Source organism: Coturnix japonica, chromosome Z, assembly GCF_054131305.1.
Source record: "Coturnix japonica strain WE chromosome Z, WE-NBRP24, whole genome shotgun sequence".
Taxonomy (NCBI): Eukaryota; Metazoa; Chordata; class Aves; order Galliformes; family Phasianidae; genus Coturnix; species Coturnix japonica.
In genome coordinates, this window is record NC_140702.1 from 9,657,739 (window position 1) to 9,678,096 (window position 20,358).

At 50.3% G+C, this 20,358-nt stretch overlaps 1 protein-coding gene across 2 annotated transcripts; it reads left to right on the top strand.

Moving 5' to 3' along the window:
* The first annotated feature begins 11,503 nt into the window (after positions 1–11,503).
* Positions 11,504–19,906, top strand: LOC146753710 (maestro heat-like repeat family member 5). Of its 2 annotated transcripts, XM_085528567.1 has the most exons (17): positions 11,504–11,708; positions 11,883–11,962; positions 12,168–12,293; positions 12,569–12,648; positions 12,918–13,029; positions 13,342–13,431; positions 13,680–13,883; positions 14,019–14,171; positions 14,345–14,496; positions 14,764–14,911; positions 15,368–15,505; positions 15,895–16,071; positions 16,673–16,828; positions 16,980–17,081; positions 17,199–17,301; positions 17,542–17,601; positions 17,868–19,906. In XM_085528567.1, the coding sequence occupies exons 1-17, from the start codon at positions 11,591–11,593 to the stop codon at positions 18,017–18,019; spliced, it is 2,151 nt and encodes a 716-aa protein (XP_085384693.1). In that variant the 5' UTR covers positions 11,504–11,590; the 3' UTR covers positions 18,020–19,906. The 2 variants fall into 2 exon arrangements, with proteins under 2 accessions (XP_085384693.1, XP_085384692.1); XM_085528566.1 differs by lacking the exons at positions 11,504–11,708; positions 11,883–11,962; positions 12,168–12,293; positions 12,569–12,648 and having other exon boundaries at positions 12,716–13,029; positions 13,680–13,784.
* The last annotated feature ends 452 nt before the right edge of the window (positions 19,907–20,358 follow it).

Genomic DNA, 20,358 nt, shown 5'->3' on the forward strand with positions numbered 1-20,358 from the left:
CACCCCTCTCCTGATGGAGCCCAGGATCCCATTTGCTTTCCGGGCTGCCAGAGCGCACTGCTGGCTCACGTTAAGTTTCTCATCTATCAGGACCCCTAGGTCTTTTTCTGCCGAGCTGCTCTCAAGGACAACTCCTGCCAGCCTGTACAGGTGCCTGGGGTTCTTCCGGCCCAAGTGCAAAACCTTGCACTTTGCCGTGTTGAACCTCATTAGGTTCACCCGAGCCCAGCTTTCCAGCCTGTCAAGGTCCCTCTGAATGGCATCCGTTCCCTCCACCGTATCAACTGCAACACTCAGCTTGGTGTCATCAGCAAACTTGCTGAGGGTGCACTCCATTCCCTCATCGATGTCATTAATAAAGAAGTTAAAGAGCACCGGTCCCAAGACAGACCCTTGAGGGACACCGCTCGTTACCGGCCTCCACCTGGACATAGAGCCATTGACCACCACCCTCTGTCTGCGGCCTTTCAACCAATTGCTTATCCATCTAGTTGTCCACCCATCAAATCCACTTCCCTCCAATTTGGAGATGAGGATGTGATGGGGGACCATGTCAAAGGCCTTGCTCAGGTCCAGGTAAATGACATCGGTCGCCTTCCCTCCATCCACCAAGGCCGTCACTCCATCATAGAAGGCCACAAGATTAGTTAAGCATGACCTTCCCCTGGTGAAGCCATGCTGGCTGTCTCGGATCACATGCTCGTTCTTTATGTGATCAAGCATGTTGTCCAGTAGGATTTGTTCCATAATCTTCCCAGGCACGGAGGTGAGACTCACCGGCCTGTAGTTCCCCGGGTCCTCCCTGCTCCCCTTCTTGTAAATGGGAGTGACGTGACCCTTCCTCCAATCATCCGGGACCTCACCTGACAGCCACGACTTCTCAAATATGATGGAGAGCGGCTCAGCAACCTCCTCAGCCAGGTCCTTCAGGACCCTGGGATGCACGCCATCTGGCCCCATAGACTTGTACTCATTCATTCTAAGGAGGCACTCTCGGACTTGCTCTACCCTTACAAGTGGGGAGGGATTTACCTCCTTGGTCCCCACATAGAGCTATGGGGGTGCAAGACTTAGGGACGTGAAAAAGACTAGAATCCTGACCACCAGTGAAGACCGAGGTGAAGAACTCATTCAGCACCTCAGCTTTCTCTTCATCTGTTGAAGCCATTTCTCCTTTTAAATTTACCAGAGTAGGTACGCCCATTTTGGCCTGTCTCTTCTGGCCAATGTACCTGTAGAAGGTTTTCTTATTGTTTTTCACGTCCCTCGCCAAGTTCAGTTCTGCCTGCGCCTTGGCTTTCCTGATCCCACGTCTGCAAGTTCGGACGGCATCCCTGTATTCTTCCCGGGTGACACAGCCTTGTTTCCAGAGCTTGTACACCCCTTTCTTCACCCTCAGTTCTCTTAGCAGGTCCTTGCTGAGCCACGCCGGTTTTCTACCTCACCTGCCCACTTTCTTAATCAGGGGAATGGAGACCTCTTGTGCTGCCAGGAGGGCATCCTTGAAGAGCAGCCAGCTCTCCTCAGCGTCCTTATCTTTGAGGGCAGCGCGCCAGGGGATCTTGGCCAGCATTCCATTGAGTAGCTTGAAGTCTGCTCTTCTAAAGTTCAGCATCCTGGTCCTGCTCTTTGCCAGGCCCACATCGCTTGAGATCACAAACTCAACCAGGGCATGATCGCTGGAGCCCAGGCATCCTCCAACCTTGACACCTTTGATGATCTCCTCAGCGTTGGTGAGCAGCAGGTCCAGCAACGCTTCACCTCTGGTCGGTCTGTCCAATACCTGAACCAGAAAGCTATCATCAATGGATTCCAGGAGCCTTCTGGAGCTCTTGCAGCTCGCCGTGTGGTTTTCCCAACAGATGTCCGTATGGTTGAAGTCTCCCACCAGGACAAGAGCCCGGGAGCCAGACGCCTCACGCATCTGGAGCAAGAAAGCCTCGTCAACAGCCTCCCCTTGATCAGGTGGCCTGTAGTATACCCCTAATACCAGCTGACCTTTATTAGTCCCATCTCTAATCCTAACCCACAGGCTCTCGACTTGTTCCTGACTGTTTCTCATAGGGAGCTCCTCACAGTTTATGCAATCTCTGACATAGAGAGCAACTCCCCCACCCTTCCTACCTCGCCTATCTCTCCAAAAGAGTCTATAGCCATCGATGGTAGTATCCCAATTGTGGGAGTCATCCCACCATGTTTCTGTGATAGCAACAATGTCATAATTTTCAGAGTGCATCACAGTTTCCAGTTCCTCCTGCTTGTTACTCAGGCTACGTGCATTAGTATAAAGGCACTTCAGCCAGGCTGTCCGTCTCACCACCTTCATAAGTGATCCAGGATCCGCTAGAACAGCGGCATCCCCAGCATCTCCCTGCCCTACTCCCTCCTTTTGCACTCTGCAATCATTGCCCACGGAGTTTGGTACAATCCCTCGAATGCACAGTTCAACCCCAGTAGCCCTTATTTTGCCCCCTTCCCCTTCGTTCCTAGTTTAAAGACCTATCAATGAGTCCCGCTAATTCTTCAGCTAATACCCTCTTACCCCTCAGGGACAGGCTGCTTGCATCAGCAGCCATCATTCCAGGTGCAGTGTAGATTGCCCCATGGTCAAAATAGCCGAAATTCTTGTGTCTGCACCAGCTCTTAAGCCATCTGTTTAAGAGCTGGGTTTTTTGGATCCTCCCTGTACCTTTTCCTGACACCACGGGCATAGAAGAAAAGATCACCTGCACCCCAGCTCCTTCAAGTATTCGCCCCATTCCCCTGAAATCTTTCTTGATGGACCTCAGGCTTTCCTTGCCAACTTCCTCACTGCCAGCCTGAATTATTAAAAGTGGGTAGTAGTCTGAAGGCTGAATCAATCTAGAAATTTTCTTTGAAATGTCCCTGACCCGTGCCCCAGGAAGGCAGCACACTTCTCTGCGGGTAGGGTCGGGCCGGCATATAGGGCCTTCTGTTCCTTGCAGAAGGGAGTCACCTACAACAATCACCCTTCTGTCCTTACGTGTAGAAGCAGTCTTGAGGCTTCGGGGTGACCGCTTCACCTGAGGCAACCTCATGGGTGAACCTGTTTCCACACTCTCACCAGTCTCCCCCTCAAGTTCCAGGGCCTCAAACCGGTTTCGCAGAGGCACCTGGGGAGCCGGGGATGGTCGTGATGGAGGATGCCCCTTCCGTCGAGCAGGTACCCGTTTCCACTCCTCCTCCCTTCTCAAATCGTTGCTAGGTGGAAGAGAGGACAGGGAGCTGGCTGCAGTGTTGCCAGCTGGCTGGTTCCCCTTTACCACCTGTTTGTGAGGTGGCAGGGGCTGACATGCTCCATTAGGAGCCTCGACTGTTCTCGTGCTGAGAACTTGAGGCTGAGAGGGACTGACACCACCAGTCAATCTCCCTCTCACACTCTTTTATAGTCCTCAGCCTCTCCACTTCCTCCTTCAGGTCAACTACGAGGCTGAGCAAGTAGTTCACCTGGTCGCAGTGAACACAATCACTGCCTCCCTCACCCAGCACTGCAAGGGCCAGGCTCTGGCACTCAGTACAGCCAGAGACCTGCACACCAGCATCTTGGGTTGGGGGCTCAGTCTGAGTTTCCTCAGACATTCTGGCAGCAGCCTTCCTATAAGGAATGTGCAGGACCTCAGTCTGGGTCTCTGCAGTCTTCTTGGTTGCTGCCTCCCGTTTCTGTGAGATCGGGACCCTTGTCTTGGCCTCCTCAGTATTTCTGGCAGCAGCCTTTCGCCGGGGGGCACCCATGTCGGAACTAATTGGAGTCCCGCCAATTCTTCAGCTAATATCCTCTTACCCCTCAGGGACAGGCTGCTTGCATCAGCAGCCATCATGCCGAGTGCAGTGTAGATTGTCCCATGGTCAAAAAAGCCAAAATTCATGTGTCTGCACCAGCTCTTAAGCCATGGATTTAAGAGTTGGGGTTTTTGGATCCTCCCTGTACCTTTCCTTGATGCCATGGGTGTAGAAGAAAAGACCACCTGCACCCCAGCTCCTTCAAGTAATCGCCCCATTCGCCTGAAGTCTTTCTTGATAGACCTCAGGCTTTCCTTATCAATTTCCTTGCCGCAAGCCTGAATTATTAAAAGTGGGTAGTAATCTGAAGGCTGAATCAACCCAGGAATTATCTTTGAAATGTCCCGGACCCGTGCCCCAGGAAGGCAGCACACCTCTCTGCGGGTAGGGTCAGGCCGGCATATAGGGCCTTCTGTTCCTTGCAGAAGGGAGTCACCTACGACAATCACCCTTCTGTCCTTACGGGTGGAAGCAGTCTTGAGGCTTGGGGTGACCTCTTCACCTGAGGCAACCTCATGGGTGCACCTGTCTCCACGCTTTCACTCGTCCCCCCCCTCAATTTCCAGGGCCTCAAACCTGTTTCGCAGAGGCACCTGTGGAGCCGGGGATGGTCGGGATGGGGGATGCCCCCTCCGCCGAGCAGGTACCTGTTTCCACTCCTCCTCCCTTCTCAAATTGTTGCTAGGTGGAAGAGAGGACAGGGGGCTCGCTGCATTGCTGTCAGCTGGCTGGTTCCCCTTTGCCACTTGTTTGTAAGGTGGCAGGGGCTGACATGCTCCATTATTTGCCTCATCCGTGGGCTGAGAACCTGAGGCTGAGAGGGGCTGACACCACCAGTCAATCTCCCTCTCACACTCTTTTATAGTCCTCAGCCTCTCCCCTTCCTCCTTCAGGTCAACTACGAGGCTGAGCAAGTAGTTCACCTGGTCGCAGCGAACACAATCACTGCCTCCCTCACCGAGCACTGCAAGGGCCAGGCTCAGGCACTCAGTACAGTCAGAGACCTGCACACCAGCATCTCGGGCTGGGGGCTCAGTCTGAGTCTGCTCAGACTTTTTTGCAGCAGCCTTCCTATAGGGCATGTGCAGGACCTCAGTCTGGGTCTCTGCAGTCTTCTTGGTTGCTGCCTCCCGTTTCTGAGAGCTTGGGACCCTTGTCTGGGCCTCCTCAGTATTTCTGGCAGCACCTTCCGCCGGCGAGCAACCGTGTCAAAGCAGAAGACTCAGCAGCACTGAAACTGGAAGTCACGCAGTGCAAGAACCCTGACTCCTCCTGCCCGTCTCTGGTGGGCAGCGACTAGTCCGTTGTGCCCGTTTAAATCTCCCGCCGTTGCCGGGGAATGCCCACACGCTGCGTCAGCGGCTGCGTCAGCTGCTCCGTCAGAGCTGCCGGGCTCCTCCTCTACCCGGGGGTTCCCTGCTGGAAGGAAACGCCCGAAATCCCCCTTGAACCACGCGGTCAGTCGCTGCTGATCGCTCCGGGACGGCTCCGAGTCAGGCGACTTCGGCGATCAAAAGGGCTTCTACCGAGTACTGTGCCGTACCACAACCCACAGCCCCTGCCGGCAGTGCTGTGCCAGCACCTCACTACCCTCTGAGTAAAAATTATCTTCGTAACTTCTAACCTGAACCCCACTTCTTTTAGCTTAAAGCCATTCCTGCTTATCCACACTGTCAGACCGTGTGAAAAGTCAGTCCCACTCCTGCCTGTAGTCTCTTTTCAAGGACCAGAAGGCCACAAGAAGGTCTCCTCAGAGCCTTCTTCAAGCTAAGCAAACCCAAATCCCCCCACCTTTCTTCATATGAGAGATGTTCCAACTCTTTGATCATCTTTGTGATCCTCCTCTTCACACACTCCAATAGCTGCACATCCTTCCAGTGCTGGGGGTCCCAGGTTTGGACTCAGTAGCCCCAATGCGGTCTCATTAGGGAAGAGTAGAAAGGAACGGCTACCTCCCTCTCTCTGCTTGCCACCTCTTTTGATGCAGCCCTGAATACTGAATATTGACTGGGATTTCTCTGGATTGTTGGAAATGGGAAAACAGTGTCAAAGTTGCATTTTTTGAAATGGAAAAATAGGAATTTTAAAAACCCACAGCAATAGAGTGGAGAAGACACCAGCAAAGCCAGTATCATTTGCCCTTGGAGTAAAAGCAACAGCAACAGCCAAAAAAAAGAAGCGGATGCTTATCCATTTCATGTACTTTTGTAGGGATGTGAAAGCAAGCAGACTTTACCTGTAGTTGGTGTAACACTAGTGGTAATAGTCACCAAGCTCCCTCCAAAAGTGGACTTGACCTTTTGTCTCTGCAACCATCTATGTACAGAGGGAGCTACCGGAGACCTCTGTTCTGATCCTTAAGTTTTCATGTCTACTACCATCTGTCTTCTTCTTTCCTGTGAGGATGAAGCACTGATAGGAAATGTTAGAGCTAGTTTTGCTGTGGGGAGTTTACCTCTGTGTGTGACACATGCATTCTTCTGACAACTGCTATCACTCGGTTTATTACTAAAAATCATTCCTTTATTACTTTGTGCCTCGCAGATTAATCTGATTTTAAGAAAATCGGGCTGACTTTGTTTGCTTTGCTCAACACTGGCTACATCAAGATAACAGAAGACATTATTCGCAAGAATAATTTCAGTTGCTGAAGATGCGAGGTGCTCGTGGAGGGCAACTTGGCTTTGACTAAGCTAGATTGCTCCTATAGGCCTTAGCTCTGACAACAAATGTGACCGAGCATTCAAGGAGACTCTGTGTACAGTACGCACATGAGATACTCTTTCAACAATTTTTTTAATCAACAGATAGATTGAAATAGAAAATATCGATTTCTAGGTAATTTGAAATTCCACATTTTTTCTTGCTATGCAAAATCAGATTAAAGTAGTTTATGTAGCCACTATCATTAAGTTTCATGTGAATTTCCTTTTAACAACAATCTGTTTTATAACCAAATTGAAAAGAAACTTTTTCAAAAGCAGACGTTCCAGTGATAAAGATGAGCATGCAAGAATGGGTACTTTGGGGTGTTTTTCTTCCAGCTTTCAAGCAGGAGGAGCTGGAAGCAACTGTGCTCTTACAGAAACATGGTGGGACCATGTTGGGAATATAATGCAGTTCAGAGGAAGCAATCCAAGGGGTTTCTACAGTGTGTGGAAGAGAGCTTCCTTACGCAGCTGGTTGGTCCGAGAGCCTACCAGGGGTGGTGCCCTGCTAGACCTGCTCCTTGCTAACAGTGAAGGCCTGGTGGGAGATGTGAAGGCTGGGGACTGTCTTGGGCAGAGCAACCGTGAGATGGTGGAATTCTTTGTTCTTGGAAATGTCAGGTGGACTTTAACCTGTTCAGGACGCCTGTTGCAGGGGTCTCTTGGGAGTTGCTCCTTAAGGGTAGAGGGGTCCAGGAAGCCTGGATGCTCCTCAAGATGGAAATCTTAAAGACACAAGAACGGGCTGTCCCTGAATTCCACAAGGCGAGCCACAGGGGAAGAAGACAGATGTGGATGAACTGGATTCTTTCGAGAACTGGACAAACAGCAACAGCACGCAGTTCCACTGAAGAGAATCAATAGTTCCCAAGCTCCTCACTGCATCAGGCTTTAATTTATATACAATCAAACATAATTAAAATGCATTAAACACACACACGCACACACATATCTATATATACACGGAACTGATGTTGACTGCACTCCCTCTGTATCATATAAACATTGAACATTCCCAATTTTCTGCATTCAATGCCATGACCTTTGGCCCAAGTATTTACAAGAGAATTCTGTAACGGTGTCCCACTATCTGACTCAGTTCTTCATGGGGTGCCATGTCACCATACAACTTGTTTCTCAAGACCCAATATAGTGCTTTGGGCAGTAGCACGGGGTACTGGTTATGTTTCAAGCCACGCAGTGGTTGTCTCCACCATAGTAAGCACACAGTGTTTACTGTTGTGGGTTTGTGGTAAGATGGTGTAATCAACCACTTTGCCATCGCCCCTCCCCCAGAGCGATTTCATCCTCTTGGCTTGTTTAACTGAGGTGCATGTCTCACAGTCATGAATAACCTGTGCAATTGCATCCATAGTTAAGTACACACCTTGTCTCCAGCCCACCTGTATGTTGCATCTCTTCCTTGACGACCTGAGGTCTCATGGGCCCATGGAGCTAGAGGTAATTCACCATTCTGTTGTCAGTCCAAGTCTATTTGTGCCACCTCAATTTTGGCAGTTCAGTCTACCTGATGGTTATTTTGCTGTTCTTCAGTAGCCCGACTCTTGGGCACAGAAGCACCTACATGACACACTTTACAACCATATTCTTTATTTGGGCAGCAGTATCTTTCCACAGGTCAGCAGACTAAATAGATTTACCCCTTCATTGCCAGTTGTTTTGTTCCTACTGCTGTGACCACTCCAAAAGGCATTTGCCACCACCCGTGAGTCAGTATAAAGATCAAGCATTCGCTGCCTCTCCCATTCAGCAACACCTAAGGCCAGTTGGACAGCCTTTACCCCTGCAAACTGACTTGATTCTCCTTTTCCTCTGGTGGCCTCCACAACTTGTCGTGTCGAGCTCCACAAGGAGCTTTCCATCTGCAGTTCTTCCTCACAATACACGATCCAGCAGTGAGAAGGGCAGATTTCTATTCAATTTCTGGTACTTAGTTGTATGGTGGGGCCTCTTCAGCATGCAATGCTTCTTGTTCTGGTGACGTTCCAAATTTTTACTTACAAGCCAGTCCATAATGACTTCAGGACCTCACCTAAAATTATTATTCTTCTGCATCACCTGATAAAGAGGGCTTACAATGAGGCTGTAGTTCAGAACATGCATTCTCCAAAAGCCCACTATGCCCAGAAAAGATTGTGGCTCTTTCTTCAAGTGGGAGGAAACATAGCTGTAATCTTGTTGACTACGTCCACTGTGATGTGATGATGCCCATTTTGCCATTTTATACCTAGAGAGAGACACGTGGCAAGCATTAGAGATAAACGCAAATAAATCTGTATAAGAGAAGGTGAAGAGAAATGTGGGTGGGTGTATTGAGAAAAAGGCAGGTGCGTTGAGAGAAACACAAGCAACCTGTACAAGAGCATGTTGAGACAAACGCGGCAGGCATTGAGAAAAACACGGAGAAATCTGTACAGAACATGAAGAGAAACTTGGATGCGTTGAGAGAAATGCAACAACCTGAGGATTCATCATCCCTATCAGCTATGATTGTCCCTCACTGGACGAAGGTAAGAGACTACGTTACCATGGGGAATAACATGACCTCGGAACAACACAATGTCCTAATTCCTTTTCAAATTATTCTTAAGAAATGGGGAAGGACGGTGCCCATTGACATTTTGCAGCCCCTCAAATTTGAAGACATGGATTACCTGATAGTGACCAAAACAAAGGAAATTATGCATAACATGGACGATTAGTTTACTAAACCTTCTCAGACTTAATGGCTATCGAGTTTCTCCACAGAAAACCCATGTGGCACAGCCACCAGTAACCCGTTTGCATTATGGAATCACTGCTGGATCCCGAACCTCTGGGACCAGAGAGGAAGAAAACAAGCTGCCAGACTCCGAAACCACAAACAGCTAAGAAGCTCCAGACTTTCCAAGGGATGACAAGGTGGTGTCACCTACAACAGTGGAACACTGGTAAAACCCTTCTATGTCTCATACAGGTTGAGAAAGGCGAATAAGATTAACGTTTCCCTGTAGTAATTAGACATGGACTCTGTGGTTAGTGCGGAACAAAAACTTTTATTGTGAATGATTAACTTCAATAATATGCACTTGGTCAAGTGCCCTATTAAACATGACTCTCTTGCCACATGTGGCAGTGCTGGATCTTCCATCCTCCCCTGAGGAGGATAGCATTGGAGCTGCGCTCGTCCCTCTGGTGCTGTGCTGTGGTAGCCAGTCTGTATTGTCACAAGGGTTGGAACAAGGCACTCGTCTCCATTTTGTTGCATCTCAGCGGTGTCTCCTGCTAATAGGAGATGAGGTCGTAAAGGCTGTCAAATATTCGATTATTAGTCAGGAAGTACCTGCGGCTGCTGGTAACCTGCCATCAGTGGATGCGACAGTGCTGCACCTCTCCATTGTGCCAGATACCAGAACGTAGTCCCCAACGAATGTCTCACTCTCCCTGACAAGAAAGGAGCCACTGGAGGACCCCGTCTCGGTACAGTACTCCGTCAGCATCCGCTCAGCGATGTGCCGCCCACTGCGCCCTGCTCCCAGCCTTCCATAGAACCATTCCTGAGCGAGATGCAGATCGATGTTGGCCCTCACCTCCTTCTGCGCAGGTCGTCTACCCCGTCTGTTCCAGGCTGGGACAACGTACAGCAGGTTCCACGCTTAGCTTAGGGGGTCTTCCACAATTTGAGAATCTGCATTCTGACCAAGAAGGTCTTTATTTTCTCCCAGTAATATACACATTAAAGGAACTGAAGTAAGGGACCTGGACAAATTAATTGAGGGAGCCTGGAAAGTATATAGAAAGAGGGACTGTAATGAAAGAATGGGGAAGAACAACAGCAGCTGCACTAGAGCAGGACTTGAAGGTCCCAGGATGAGTTTTGCCCCCAGTGGACTGAATGCAACGTGCACAGAGCAGGGTAAAGATGTATGTTTTCTGGTAGATAAAGGTGCATCTCACTCTGTACTGCATCAAGAAGTACTACCCACTGATGATTTTTGTAACAATAGTAGGAGTGATCCACAAGAAAACAGCTTGCCAATTAAATAAAAAAGGGGGCTAAGGGTAAAGCAAGTAACAATGGGAGTAAATGACTATAGCTGTAAATAACTTTCTGTGAGTAGTTAAGTTTATATTTCAAAGAGATCTAATGTAGTGGTTTGTTCAGTTTTGTGAGCAGCTGTTCCACTTGGGCTCTGTATCATGCACTGGCCATGCAGATATGGAGTACAAGTGGAAAAAACCCTGCAGTCCCTGGCAAGAATAAAAACAGGAGAGAATCTGTGATGGGTGAGAAAGGCAGAGTGCACAGAGTGAAGCAGGGGAGGCCCTGCTGGAACTGCCTACCACATTCACCCCTGTCATTTTCCTTCTCTCTCCATTTAGTGGTTTGCTATATCATAGCTGTCAATAAGTAATAATACGTTAGCTTATAAATTTCCATTTCCCACTTACGGAATTGTCTAACATGTATGAGTGCATATACATTGAATAATTTATAAACTTTACATGGAACTCTTATGTTTAGTGCATTATCAATCAAGGATTTGCTTGAATGATGATGATTATGTTATTAGTATAATTAGTGCTGTTGTTTTTAATTGCTTGCTAATAAACAAAAGGGGAAAGTTGGAAGGGAGGATGAAAAGCTAAAAAAGGAAAATTGTGAATGTCTGTCAGTTTGTAAGAAACCATTTGGATCATTTATACCCGAATCCAGAAGGACGGGAGCCTGAGCAGTCCAGCTGCTCTCAGGCCCGCTTCCAAAGCTATCTGGGTAAGCAGGCACACGCATCCCTCCTGCTGAGGAGTTTGGTCTGTGCCATTTTAACCGGGCTCTGGAACCAGCCCCACCCGGGCGGGGCAACACGTCACAGTGGAGCCCTTTGTGACCCATCTCTATGACACCCAGGCATAGCTGGCACTGACAGCAGGCGGCCTCAGTGTCCGTCAGGACAGCGAGGAGACAGGGCAGGAGTGTGCGGGTCTGGCGAAGAGCCCCCGAGCGCAGCCCAAGTCATTTCGCTTTACTTTTGGCAGCCCCGCAGCTGCCACATCCCTATCCTTAGCCTACATCCCACGGGATGGAGAAGAAACCTCCTAAACACCCCAAGGTGGCCTGGGAGGAGAGTGGGGCTCCCCAGGAGAGAAAATCTCCACCGGAGCCCTACGAAGTGACTGAGGTCATCCTACTCCGTGCTGGTGAGTGAGGGTCCCCAGTGAGTGCCCCCTGATTGACACCAGGCCCCCTTGTCCTGACAGGCACGGGCAGACTGTGCCAGGGGAGTGAGCCCAGGGCTGGAGAGGCCAGAGCTCCTTCCTCTGCTCGCGCCTGCCTTTGGCCCCTCTATAGCATTGCTCTCTCTACTTGGTCAGATCCTAGCTTGCTGCCTCTGTGTGAACTGGAAGAGGTGGCCGTAAATGTCATCGAAACCTATGACGTCAGCGAGGAAAAGGTAAGAGCAGCCATCTCCATCTTGGCTGTTCCTGCATCTCCAGATGATCCCTCTGGCTCTGCCTTCAGGCTGCATGAGGGCTGCTGGCCGGGCAGAGCTGCTGCTGTCCTGCAGCTGTCCTGCGCTGCTCCAAACCCCGCAACAACTGGTCCCTCTCGATACGGCTCTCCCCACTCACACTCCTCGGTCTCTTTGTGCTTGCCAGGATCTGTTGCAGAAGTTGCAGTTCCTGAACTGCATTTGCTCACTGTGCAGCACCGCTGCAGAGAAAGGCAGGAAAAAGAGCTTGCGTATCTTCTGCGCTGAACAAAATCTGTCACAGGAGATTGAGGTGAGGGGACATGGCTCCCAGGTACCTGCACACTGAAAGAAGGACAGGACTAGGGGAGAGGGAGGCAGGGAAATCATGCACAGACACCAAGGTGCCCCAGATGGGACTCCAGGTGCTGCTGAGACCTCAGCAGTGGAGGCAGACAGCAGCACCAGTGTGCCAGGGTTTGTCGAGGGCCACTGGGGAGACTCAGGCCCTACCGGTCAGTGGCAGGTTTTCTGTTGGTGGGTGTTGGCAGCTGCCAGGTGCCATCCTGATTTGACTGTGCTTTGCAGGTTCTGTTGTGTGACGAGCCCAGCGAGCAGCTGAGCACAGCACTCAGATTCCACTGCATGAATGCGATTGCTTCCCTGAGGTACCTGCCCAGTCCCTGGTTTTGCCAGCACATCCCCCGGGCACGATCCTGGTGGCCCTGACACAGCTCCCCGCTAAATCTTGGCCCTTGTCCTAAAGCTGGTGGCATCAGGACTGTCCTCTGACCCAGAGCAGCCCTGTGGGGGGAAGAGGCACCTCCTGTCAGGTCTCCCCATCCCTCTCAGGGAGCCTCGCCCAGGGGAGGACCTGATCCACCCCTACCTCAGCAACAAGGCACTGCTCCTAGCATCTGTGTCTCTCTATTTGCAGTGCAGTGAATGCAATTACGGAGGAAGAGATATTACATCTCTTCAACGTGTGCTGCAGTGTCATCTTGTGCGTTCCTCCAACCAGCGACCTGAACATTTGCCTCTACAACAACGTATGTACTGGGCAATCTACTGATTGACCCCATGCATCTGGGCTGCTGCTTGGATTACTTGTGTCCAGAGATCTATAAAGATGTTTGTGGGACAAGGGAGAAGCCCTGCTTGCCCTCACCCCTCTCACTCTTGCCTTGGGCTTGGCAAACACCCTGTGCTTGTAGCCTGGTCTGGGCGCAGCAGCTTTGCAGGGTGTCCCTGAGCACAGATCTGTGGGTATCCTTCCTTGACAGCCAGAGGGGTTCACAGCAGTCTCCTGGGTACGAAAGGGAACCCTGAAAGGCTTCCACAACCCACTCTTCTCTTTACAGACCCTGGATGCTATGGATGACATGCTGCAGACTGTGCTAGACAGCTGTCCCACCAGCAGTTTCAATAGTCTGCTGCAGAGAATCTTTGAGGTCTGTCTATTTTGAAGTTCTGCCCCCAGAGCTCCCTTGTAGTAGAATTTTATCCCGCTCCATGGAAACGGCACTGGCAGCAGTTGGAGCCGGCAAGGGACCCCAGCGGCAGTAGCCCCATGATGGGCTTGGCTTAAGCTCAGGGGAAGCCTGGATGGATGCTGTGATTCCAGCTAGGAGCTCAGCAGACCTGCTTCTCCTGGAGTGGGCATCCGCCCAGGGCTAACCAGCAGCTCTTCTCCTCACAGGTGCTGCTGCCTTTCACCGTCTCCAAGACAGAAATTGTGTGTGAGAGGGCTTTAGATCGCATCTTGGAGATTAGTGACCTCATGACCAGCAGTTTCTGGCAGCGGGTAAGGAGACATGAAAATTCCAGCCAGGCACTCTCATTCTTTGCATCCCAGAGCTGCCTCTACGGCTCAGGAGTATCTGTGAGACAAGCTGGGGCTCAGGCGGGAACCCTCAGAATGCTTTTGACCTGAAGGGAGGGTCATTATCCTTCCTTTTGCCTGTGGTCATCCCACTCCAGACGCTATTCTCTCACTCCATTTAACATACCTTCCCTCCTTTTTTCCTTCTTACTGCAGCCACTTGGAGAAAACCTTCCCCCTTCTCAGAGGACAGACATTGTCCTTGTGATCCTGGAGAAGATCATTGGGGACTACAGTTTTGATGAGAAGGAGTGGGCTGACGCTCTGCTGGAACTAGTTTTGAGAGACCCTGCAATCTGGCTGATGGATGTAAGCAGTTTGAGGCTGGATTGTCATGCCCTACCCTGCCCGCCACAGCTCTTGGGAATCTGAAGCCATTTGAAGGCAGCAAAGAGCTGTGGGAAGGGCAGTAGTAACACAGCCTGGGAGGCAAATGGCTGCAGTCCAGTGGCAGCAGCAGTCTCCCTGTGTTCTCACAACAGGTGCCAGAGATCCTGGGATGCATCCACACAAACCTGAAAATCCAGAGCACATCAGTTCAGCAGATCCTGCACTCAGTGCTGGATGTGCTGACCATCCAGTTTCCCGCGGATGTGCTGAGGAGTGTGTTGACCGACCTCCCACAGACTGACAGGTATCAGCCCAAACAGCCCCACACGTTTGTTCCATGTGAAGAGCAGGGCTCAGAATCGGTCTGGTTGCCAGAGCCAAGGAAAGCTGCAGGACATCCCGAGGAGCAGGCCCTCCATCCCACTGTGCTTTCCAGAGCTGGTGGGCCGCTCAGGGCTGCAGCAGCCACTACCAACCATGGCAGCCCAGAGCCCCCCATCAGGCTCCTGCCTGAGCCATGGTGCTGTGGCTAAGGCAGCCCTGCTGACACAGCATTGCTCTCTGTTTATAGCACTACCCTGGACATACTAAAGAGTGTGCTTCCCCTGCTGGAAAAGTCTGAGGAGATCTTGGACGAACTGAGCAACGTTCTCCAGGACCAACAGCTGTGTGAGAGATTTAACATCACCACAGCGGAGCTGGGCCTCCTTCGCTTGACTGTGAGTTACTGGACAAGGCACCGTGCTCTCCTTCAGGGCACTCTCTCCCCAGCTCCCTGCCTCCCCCTGCCTTGCTCCCCAGACCAGAAACCTGAGGCAGGGCTGTTGCAGAGTCAGAGCCATGGCTGGGGCCTGGGAGAGCCTCCATGCAGGCGAAGCAGGCTTTATTGCCCGTGGCCAGCCATGGCTGGTGTCTCTTTTGTGCCAGCTCCTGCTGGTCAAGCACTCCACAGAGGATTCAGAAGCTCAGAGGGCAGGAGGAGCAGGCCAGAAAGCCATCCTGCATAGTGCCTGGCCTGGGCGCAGAGGGATGGTGGGGCCCTCCAAAGGCACTGCTACCTCAGGCCAGGCTATGTCTCCCCAGTGCCCTGCCCTGAGATCCAGAGCAGCCAGGAGCTGCAGGGTGCAGGATGTCCTGCTGCCTCTGCCTGCCTCTCACTGCTGTGTTCATTTCAGGTGATGCCTCCCACTGAAGAGAACCTGCAGGAGCTGTGTAAGCCAGAACTGCTCCAGAGGCTTCTGAAAGTTGAAAGCCCGGCAATACTCTGGCTGGTGCACAGAGGCCTCATAATGCTGTCTGATAGACCTGAGACGGTGAGCAGGACCTTGTCAAACAAAGCCCTCCTGTTGGCAGCCTGGCACTGGGGCGGTGGGCAACGCTGTGCCTTGGCCTTGCCTGGCACTCGGGAGTTGGGGTGATGGTTGTGGTGGGGCCTGGTGGCTGAGATTTCCAGAAGCTTTTCAGATGGGTTACCTGGGGGTCTGTTGGAAAAGGGGGCACAGAGTCCTTGTTCACCCGTCCTCCTTTTCCTGCCTTCCCCATACTTGGCACTGTTGGCCACCACCTGCCTGGAATCTACAGCTTCCATTCCTGTGGCAGCTGTGGGCAAGCGAGGCGTGTGGCTGCTGCTCTGTAATCAGAGCTTTTAGGCCAGGGTGGCCACTGACCTCCTGATGGAAAGGAAATTGTGTGTTTTGTACAGGCAATGGAAATTCGGACCCTGCTTCCAGAAGTCATGGAGACCCTGCGGTTTGCCAGCACACCCATTACTGTGAAAGTGCTGAATATCTTCAGAAATGCAATGCACAGTCTTGGGAGGAGGCGCGCCAGTCAGTTTACTCTGGAGCTGGCTGAGAATATCCTGCCTCTTTTTAATCATGTAAGTCTGTTGTGGGAGGCTGAGCTCTGCGGATGGGTGCTTGACAGGAGTGCCTTCTCCTTTCTTTCCTTCTCTGGGCTCTCAGGAATGAGATGCCTTGTGGGCTCTGCAGCCCAGCAGGCTGTGTCCCTGGCAGTGCAGCTTGGCTGTTCTTGGTGATGTCAGGCCCCTGTGCTGGGTCTCAGCCTGGCACCTCAGCAAAACACATTCTGCCAACGGTTACTTTCAGAACCTCCATCGCTCCCTTTTCTACCAGTGCCAAGCATTCTCTCCAGGGATCACAGCAGGGATGTGGAGGCTGAGCAGGCGGCATGTGCCCCAAAGGTTCTGCCAAAGGCCAGCTCTGTCTCCTCCTTGTCCAACACTCCCAAGGTGCCAGGGCAGCTCCGCTTTGACCTGCTGGACTGGCTGGGGGAGCACTCTGAGGCACAGACACCCCATGCTGGAAACCTTTTGCACTGCTTTGCATGACTGCAATGCACTTTTGTGCAGAATGTGACTCCAGAGCACCTCCTTTCACATCAGCCATGCCTACACTCATGCTCACCATGGGCAGTGAGAGTGTGTTGCTGAGGTCTGAGGTCCTCCTGTTCTCCCTCAGGCATCATGTGAAGTGCGAGAAGGTTCCATCCGCCTCTTCAAGGATGTGATGGATACTGTGGTGTGGCTTAAGAAGAGAAGCATGAAGAAGACTGTGCGCAGGGGCCTGCTCCCTCTGCTCTTTCAGATGAGTGACGAGACCCCGAGTGTAGCACAGGTACGAATTTCAGACCTGACCAGTGTGCAGGCAGTGGTGCGCTGACAGCTCAGCTGTGATCTGCAATTGAGAGCAAGTTGAGCAAGCATTCAGACACTGGGATGTGTGTCTGTGTGTGTGGTGCCATGTCCCTGCATCTGTTTTTCTGTAGGCATCTGCGGATGCCCTTGCATCTTGTGGAAGGTTCCTGAAGTGGGATGAGCTCAAGCTGCATGCCTGGCTGAAGAACCCAGCGGGAATCACAAAGTGTTTGGTGAGCACAATCACACAGCCCTCACCTTTTTGCTGAGGGAAAGTGGATGCTGGAGGAGGGGTTGCACCAGCAGCTGTGGACACTCTGCAAGCCCCATGCTCTTGTGCTCTTCTTCAGCTGGAGCAGAAAAGAAAGATAGTGGAAGGCATCCTGCAGCAGAGCCTGCCATACCTGCAGGATTCTCAGGCCTCCTTGAGACATGCGGCTGTCAGATTCATTGGTGAGCCCAACCCCTGCGTCCCTCTTTGGGCCCTGCCCTGGCAGGAAGGCACAGCCCTGAACCCCCAGGTACACCCTGCCCATGCTGCTAGCCCCAGTGGGTGCCTTGCTCAGGTTCCCTTTGGGCACTGCCCCTGCCTGCAGCACAGAAGGGGAAGCAGCTGGGCTGGCGGGGCCAGGCTCTGCGCTCCTAGCTAGCAGCGTGTTGGGGCGTGGGTGTCTGACGGAGCTCTTTCCCTAGGGCTGACTGAGAAGTACTCCGGGGAACAGAGTGAGGAGATGCTGGATAAACTCTGCAGTGGTGAGTGAGGGCAGTGCTGTCTGTGTTGGGGCTGGGGGCAGAGCCTGGTCAGCATGCAGCTGTGCTTTGCCCTGCTGCACGGAAATGCTGCAGGGCAGAGGAGCATTCCTGGCAATCCTGAGCAGTGTCTTCCAGCTGACCCCTCAGACTCACATTCCTCCTGGCCAGGAAAAGCAACGAGTGGGGCTGGCATGGTCCTGAGGGGAAGCTGGTGGCTCTCTGCAGACTGGGGAGTTCAATCTCTGCTCTGTTTCCTTCTGTTGCAGCCCTTCAGCCTTTGGAAAATGACACCCATCCGACAGTCCGCTCTATGGCATCTGAGACAATCCAGAAGCTGACACAGCTAAGGCAGAATGCGGCATCATCAACACAGAGGAGGACCTCGATATTTAGACGCTTGTCCTGCCTAAGCACCTGAAGGATAGTTCTTGTACAGTAACGTTACTAGGACACTTTTACAGTAACGTTGCAAGGACAAGTATTCCTGTCATGCAAGACAGACCCCCTGAACAACGGAAGGAGCCTAGGAGCACGGACATCTTGAAACACAGTACAGGAAACAAGCTGGTTAGAACTGGGTCTGTAGTTAGTGACTGATTAAGGTGCAAAGCACACCTGAAAGCCTTTAAAAGGAAGACCTGGAGAAGACGTCTGCCCGTGACTGTTAGAGAGCAGCACACATGCACGCAGACTCAGAACCTATCACAATTTCCATGACTTAATTGGAACTCGCCGTACGAGTTCTTGAAACTGTTTAAGCAAGCAGAAAAGTTATGGTTTTCCTAGCTTTTGCAAAGCTGAAATGTTGGGCAGCAAAGCTCCTGCTTGCTTATAGTGCTGTGTGCCTGAGCATAAGTAAGTGTCACGTGGAAAAAGACAAAAAAACATATTTTCTTCACCTACGTCTTGGAGACCCAGGAACCCAGACTTCAAGATCTTTGCTTCTGAGTTTGCATTTCAAAACCGGATTAGAAATGATTCTGCAGACTTTCTTTGATGACATTTGACTCTTGCAATAACAACAACACTACTGTTTCTACTGCTACTACTAACAGCAACGCAACAACAAAATAGTGGAAGATGAAGGAAGGCACAGGGAGAAGAGTCACTTGAGGAAACTTCTCCTATGAACTGAATTGGTGTTAGGGTCCCTGTGCGCAAGAACCAAAGACGGAGCAAGCATGTTTTGTCCTCTTCAGAATGCAATATGGTTCTTCTTATTGTCATCAGAATGAGACCGGGATTTCACTGGATTGTTGTGCTAAGCAAACACTTTAGTTTCACAGGTTTGGGACTTGAAGACCTGTCAAAGAACCTTTCAGACCTAATTTCTAAGTGCATAAAAACCCACTTGAATTAGGATTTAATTAGGATTAGGATTTATTCTTTCAAATGGAACTTTACATAATGCTGATTGTTCCTTTGTCTGTGAGGTAGGGAAAGAGGTATTTCTACCACCATGCTTATCTGGCTTTTCTGTTTTGTTTTATTTCCCGGAAAGGGGCCTGTAAAATCTGAACCATCAGTGATTGCTATCAGAGAGTATAACGTGTTTATATCAGAGAAAGTGGGAAGTAGGTCAAAAGCAAGTAATGCACTGTAATCCCCATTACAAATAATAACAAGAAATAGTAGTCAGTGCAACTCCCCGTCTATATTTTGCTGTTAATCAATGCTATCCTGTTTGTGTTTTGGGTTTGTATCTGCCTAATCAGCTTTTGGTTGCAAGTTAATAAATTGTTAACCCGTAGCTAGATTGCAGACAAAAAGGACTGCGTATTTTTAACTAACAGAAGGCACAAAATATTAATACCGTCCTTCACTCAGCCTTTCCCAGACAACACTCTTTGAATGAAGACACACAGAAGAATTTGTTGTTCAAGTTACAGATACATTAAGTTGGGAGGGCGTAAAGAAAGAGACATCATATTTACATTTTTTCAGCAATTCTAGAACATGACGTAATCCTGTCAAAATAACAGGAAAAAAAATGATTTGTGGAAGTGAAAGAAAAAATTTATTGTTGTGGAGGTAGTAGATAAAACAGGTTACAAAGGAGAGATCTGCTGCACCTGTCTAAGACGTAGAGGTTAACCTATATTTTCAGTGGTTTCAGGACTTTGTCTCATATATTAATACTGGCAGATATATAATTAAAAAATGGAAGTGGCACAAAGATTAGTTGACAAACTGTAATATAACTCAGAGTCCCCTATTTTCCCCTACAGAGAAAAATGAAAGATTGCCAAGCAAAAAAATAAAATAAAAAATTAGAAAACAAACAAAAAATATACTGTCAGAATTGTATTGCTTTGAATATGGGTTTTTCTTTTACAAGCCAATGAATTTGCAACTATATGTATACATTCAGTATTCACTGCAAGGCAGACCAAGAGCTGCTAACTATAAAGCATCATTGGATAACATAACAACAACCCTTGAACAGACACAGCAAACACTTGGTCTTGCAAAGATATAATCACATGGATTAAAGAACCATGTAGTGTGAAACAGCGCGCTCATACCAGCATCACATGTTGCAGGGATTTGCTCACGTGCAACGCCATCCATTTGAAGGCAAATCACTTTGTGGCTGTTCGTGACTCTAACCCAACAGCTGCTGTTTCTGAAAATGCTCCTTGAGGGATGTCTTTTGAAGGTTCAGGAAAACAGGACAGAATGAAATTCTGACCAGAGATACAATCCCCTACCATCAAATAACACAGCGCCTCAAGCAATTTTAATAAAGCTTCTTTC

Coding starts and splice junctions, on each gene's coding strand:
- LOC146753710 (XM_085528567.1), top strand. CDS start 11,591: ATGGAGAAGAAACCTCCTAAACACCCCAAGGTGGCCTGGGAGGAGAGT. Junction 14,912..15,367: donor TGGGCCTCCTTCGCTTGACT/GTGAGTTACTGG, acceptor TGTTCATTTCAG/GTGATGCCTCCCACTGAAGA. Junction 17,602..17,867: donor GCTGGATAAACTCTGCAGTG/GTGAGTGAGGGC, acceptor CTTCTGTTGCAG/CCCTTCAGCCTTTGGAAAAT.